General features: G+C 32.7%; 1 protein-coding gene across 1 annotated transcript; it reads left to right on the top strand.

Annotated features, from left to right (window-relative positions):
* The first annotated feature begins 1,012 nt into the window (after positions 1-1,012).
* LOC108856878 (uncharacterized) lies at positions 1,013-2,559 on the top strand. Its single transcript, XM_018630776.2, has 3 exons — positions 1,013-1,170; positions 1,264-1,399; positions 1,578-2,559. The coding sequence occupies exon 3, from the start codon at positions 1,759-1,761 to the stop codon at positions 2,416-2,418; it is 660 nt and encodes a 219-aa protein (XP_018486278.1). The 5' UTR covers positions 1,013-1,170; positions 1,264-1,399; positions 1,578-1,758; the 3' UTR covers positions 2,419-2,559.
* The last annotated feature ends 2,610 nt before the right edge of the window (positions 2,560-5,169 follow it).

The following is a 5,169-nucleotide window of genomic DNA, read 5'->3' as shown; positions in this document are numbered from 1 at the left end:
ACAAAAAGGTTCTAAACCTCTTTGACCATCATCTTATGTCAGTGCTCCAAGAAAACTATACACTAAAACAAGATTTTCAAAACCCTTTCAAAAATATTGAGTTTTTGGTAAATGCTCTATATATTGAAGTTTATATGCTTCACTTTAGTTTAAAATTTTCAAACCACATTCTACATTTGAATTAATGCATTCTAAATTATCTTTCATGGTATATAGGAATTATTCTAATTTTTTAATATTTAGTTTACTAAAATTTCATATACTGCCTAGATTAGTGGAATTAACATTATAAAATCTTCATTATCTAGAGAAACGGAGACAACAGAGGTTCTAAACTCTTTGACCATCATCTTATGTTAGTGATCGATAAAACTATACACTAAAACCAGATTTTCATATTTTTGAATTTTTTTCAAAATCTATGGATTAACCCCCCTTCTAAAATAATGAGTTTTCAGTAAATAATCTATATACTGAAGTTTATACTCTTTACTTTAGTTTAAAAATTTCAAACTACATTCTACATTTGAATTAATGCATTCTAAACTATCTTTCATGGTATATAGGAATCATTCTAATTTTTTAATATTTAGTTTGGTAAAATTTCATATATTGCTTAGATTAGTGGAATTACCATTATAAATTTTTTATTTTCTAGAGAAACGGAGATAACCAAGGTTCTAAACCTCTTTGACCATCATCTTATGTTAGTGCTCTAATAAACTATACACTAAAAGATTTTCATGTTTTTGAATTTTTTTTTCAAAATCCGTGGGTTAACAACTCTTTCAAAAATATTGAGTTTTCGGTAAATCTATCTATATAAAAAAATGTTCTCTCTTTCCTCCTGATGACACGTCATCAAGTAGTTTAACACCAGTGCGACACGCGTCAAAACGCGTATGAAATTGTCGTTTAACTTATGTGTTTGCTTCTTGGGCTGTCAGTTGGTGTTTGGGCCTATTTCGCTTAACGACCCGAGAACAACGTAAGGGACAAACCCTAATTCATTGGCGTAATCGAAGAAAAAAAAAAAATCTATCTCTCTTCTTCGACGGCGCTGGAGTCTCCAATGGCGATCCAGCTTCTTCTGCATGAACGGCTTCTTAATCACCCCCCTCTTCGCGACGTCTTCAATGCTCTTTCTGTACCCTATGCTCCGGAGACGTAGTATATATAGATGTCAAGTTTCCTCTCTTCATCTCATCCTCCTTTGCAAAGTATTTCACTAATCCTCTATTATTTCGATATGGCTAACACCAGAGTCTTTTTCTCCGACCTGAAGTCCGGCCGGTGCAGCTCCTTCGTGGAGGCCAGGCTGCTCCGGTTCTGGGAGGCGAGGAACATCAAGCGTGGTGGTGAACTGATGTGGGTCGACATCCTTTTCGTCGATGTTAACGTAAGTCTTCTCACCGGGAAAAACTTATTATAATAAAAAAAGGATTTCTCCGGCGAGTGGCTCATATACGATTGTTTTTCGTCATTGTTGTCGTTGGATTTCTATTCGTTCTCTATGTCTTCCTATCAGATTCTCCTACTGATTTTGTGTTCGTGCTCTGTTTTTGATGATGTTGGAGTCTACCATGATGCAAGCGAGTATCAGTGCCAGCCGGCTCTCAAGGTTTCAGTCTAAGCTCGCCGCCGGAAAGATGTAGCAATTGGTCATGCTACAGGTATAAACATAACAGGTATAAAGGTATCGTCAATTGGTCATGCTACAGGTATAATCATCGTTCGAACAAAACAGAGATTTTAGAGATGTATAAACATAAGGTCATCCCAAGCTGGAGACCAAAAAAGGCTGTCCGCCGTACCCCTCTTATGATGAAGCTCAGCCATGCCAGAGAGTTCTCGCTAGCCGACGTCCGCCGCTGTCTCTACGACCAAACTGGTCGGATCACCATGAAGGAGTGCAGGTACATCTTCCGGCATGCACGTCTGAAGACTCTTGCGAAGAACCCGTTGCGCACTCTCCGTGGTTATAACGATGAATTGGAAATGTGCCTTAGATATGGGAATAAAGAGGCACATTATATCGAGGGTGTCAAGCAATTTTTTGCTTTGCATGACCGTCCAAGGGGCATGAGACATCTCAAGTTCTCCGCAGAAAAACAATACAAGAAAGGTAATTATCTGTATGCCATACTCAAGATGCTTGCTGGTGACCATGTTGTAGGAATGAATCTCCTGGATCTCCATAAATGGAGAAACAACACTTACAGTGTCGACAAGGTTTGGAAGCAAGTGAAGCGGACTTTGCATGAAGTTCCAATCATAAAGAGGAGAACATATGGGACAAACATGATCCTTATCATGCCACCAAGATCATGCAACCTTAAAGACATAAAGAAGAGATGCACAAAGTGCTTTTACTACAAGGAGATGGAGAAATTCCTCGAACTTGTGTACCGTGGCTAGGATCACAAGAGAAGAAGGAAAAAAAAAAACGCATACCAATCCACGTTTACATTACAAATGTTACCTTTCTATTTTTTTCTTTTACTGCATTGTCTTGCATCACTCCATATCTAAATTTAAATTAGCTGGTTCCATACCTTATATGTTATCTACCAGTCATGCTTACTTTTTCCCCTTATCATTTATAAACCAAAAAAGAAAAAAAAAACCATAAAAAAATTCACTTAATTTTCTAGATGATAGTTATTGGTTAACAACGGCATAACAAAATTTCTTATGGGCTACGCGCACATGAAAACCATATGATGCAACGTAATGGGCTTACAACATGGATAATATTTTACACCACCACAGGCCAAGATCCTATAGTATTAAGCGTTAACACAACAACCAAGCTTCCGCACGCCAACCCCATTACCCAACAACATTAAAAATTAGTAAACCAGATAAATAATAGAAAACACTAAAATAACCACTTCCACAATATACAATTCATTTAAAAACTAACACATTTAAATAATATTCGTCACAATTACCTCTAATCACAATTACACAACAAATTATCAGCATCAGAAATCAGAACCCCGCGCGTAGCGCGGGTCGGCCCTAGTACTCTATATACTGAAGTTTATACTCTTCAGTTTAGTTTAAAAATTTCAAACCACATTATAAATTTGAATTAATGTATTCTAAATATCTTCAATTGTATATAGGAATCATTCTATTTTTTAATATTTAGTTTACTAAAATTTCATATACTGCCTAGAGCATTATAAAGTCTTCATTATCTAGAGAAACAGAGACAACATAGGTTCTAAACTCTTTCACCATCATCTTATGTTAGTGCTCGATGAAACTATACACTAAAACCAGATTTTCATATTTTTGTGATTTTTCCAAAACCCGTGGGTTAACCCTTTCTAAAATATTGAGTTTTCGGTAAATGCTTTTTATACGGAAGTTTATACTCTTCACTTTTGTTTAAAAATTTCAAACCACATTCTACATTTGAATTAATGCATTCTAAACTATATTTCATGGTATATAGGATTCATTCTATTTTTTAACATTTAGTTTACTAAAATTTTATATACTGCCTAGATTAGTGGAATTAACATTATAAGATTTTCATTATCTTGAGAAACAGAGACAATAGAGGTTCTAAACTCTTTTATCATCATCTTATGTTAGTGTTCGATGAAACTATATACTAAAACCAGATTTTCAATTTTTTGAAATTTTTCCAAAATTAGTGGGTGTTAATAACCCCTTTTAAAATAATGAATTTTCGGTAAATGCTCTATATACTGAAGGTTATACTCTTTACTTTTGTTTAAAAAATTTCAAACCACATACGACATCTGAATTAATGTGTTCTAACCTATCTTTAATGGTATATAGGAATCATTCTAATTTTTTAACATTTATTTACTAAAATTTCATATACTGACTAGATTAGTGGAATTAGCATTATAAAAACTTCATTATCTAGAGAAATGGAGACAACAGAGGTTCTAAACTCTTTGACCATCATCTTATGTTAGTGCTTGATGAAACTATACACTAAAATCAGATTTTCATACTTTTGATTTTTTAAAAAAATCCATGGGTTAACCTCTTCTAAAAATTGTGAGTTTTCGGTAAATGCTCATATACTGAAGGTTATACTCTTCACTTTTGTTTAAAATTTTCAAACAACATTCAACATTTGAATTAATGTATTCTAAACTATATTTCATGGTATATAGGAATCATCCTAATTTTTTTAATATTTAGTTTGCTTAAATTTCATATACTGCCTAGATTATTGGAATTGGCATTATAAAGTCTTCATTATCTAGAGAAACAGAGACAACAGAGGTTCTAAATCCGTGGGTTAACCCCTTCAAGAATATTGAGTTTTCAGTAAATGCTCTATATACTGAAGTTTATACTCTTCACTTTAGTTTATAAATTTCAAACCCATTCTACATTTGAATTAATGCATTCTAAACTATCTTTTATGTCATATAGGAATCATTCTATTTTTTAATATTTAGTTTACTAAAATTTCATATACTGCCTATATTAGTGGAATTAGCATTATAAAATCTTCATTATCAAGAGAAACGGAGACAACAGAGGTTCTAAACTCTTTGACCATCATCTTATGTTAGTGATCGATGAAACTATACACTAAAACCAGATTTTCAAATTTTCTAATTTTTTTCAAAATCTGTGGGTTAACCCCTTATAAAATATTGAGTTTTCGGTTAATGATCTAAATACTAAATGTTATACTCTTCACTTTTGTTTAAACATTTCAAACCACATTCGACATTTTAATTAATGTATTATAAACTATCTTTCATGGTATATAAGAATCATTCTAATTTTTTAATATTTAGTTTGCTAAACTTTCATATACTGCATAGATTATTGAAATTAGCATTATAAAGTCTTGATTATCTAGAGAACACAGAGACAACAAAGGTTCTAAACTCATTCACCATCATCTTATGTTAGTGCTCGATAAAACTATACACTAAAACTAGATTTTCAATTTTTTGAAAATTTTCCAAAATCCGTGGGTTAACCCCTTTTAAAATAATGAGTTTTCGGTAAATGCTCTAATACTGAAGTTTATACTCTTTTCTTTTGTTTAAAATTTCAAACCCCATTCTAAATTTTAATTAGTGCATTCTAAACTATCTTTCATGGCATATAGGAATCATTCTGTTTTTTAATATTTAGTTCACTAAAACTTCATAT

Source organism: Raphanus sativus, chromosome 5 (genome assembly GCF_000801105.2).
Source record: "Raphanus sativus cultivar WK10039 chromosome 5, ASM80110v3, whole genome shotgun sequence".
In the NCBI taxonomy this organism is placed as follows: Eukaryota; Viridiplantae; Streptophyta; class Magnoliopsida; order Brassicales; family Brassicaceae; genus Raphanus; species Raphanus sativus.
The sequence above is the reverse complement of the archived record's forward strand: the minus strand, read 5'-3'. Positions and strand labels throughout refer to the sequence as shown.

Excerpts from the sequence above, each read along its gene's own strand:
- LOC108856878 (XM_018630776.2), top strand. The coding sequence starts at position 1,759 with ATGTATAAACATAAGGTCATCCCAAGCTGGAGACCAAAAAAGGCTGTC.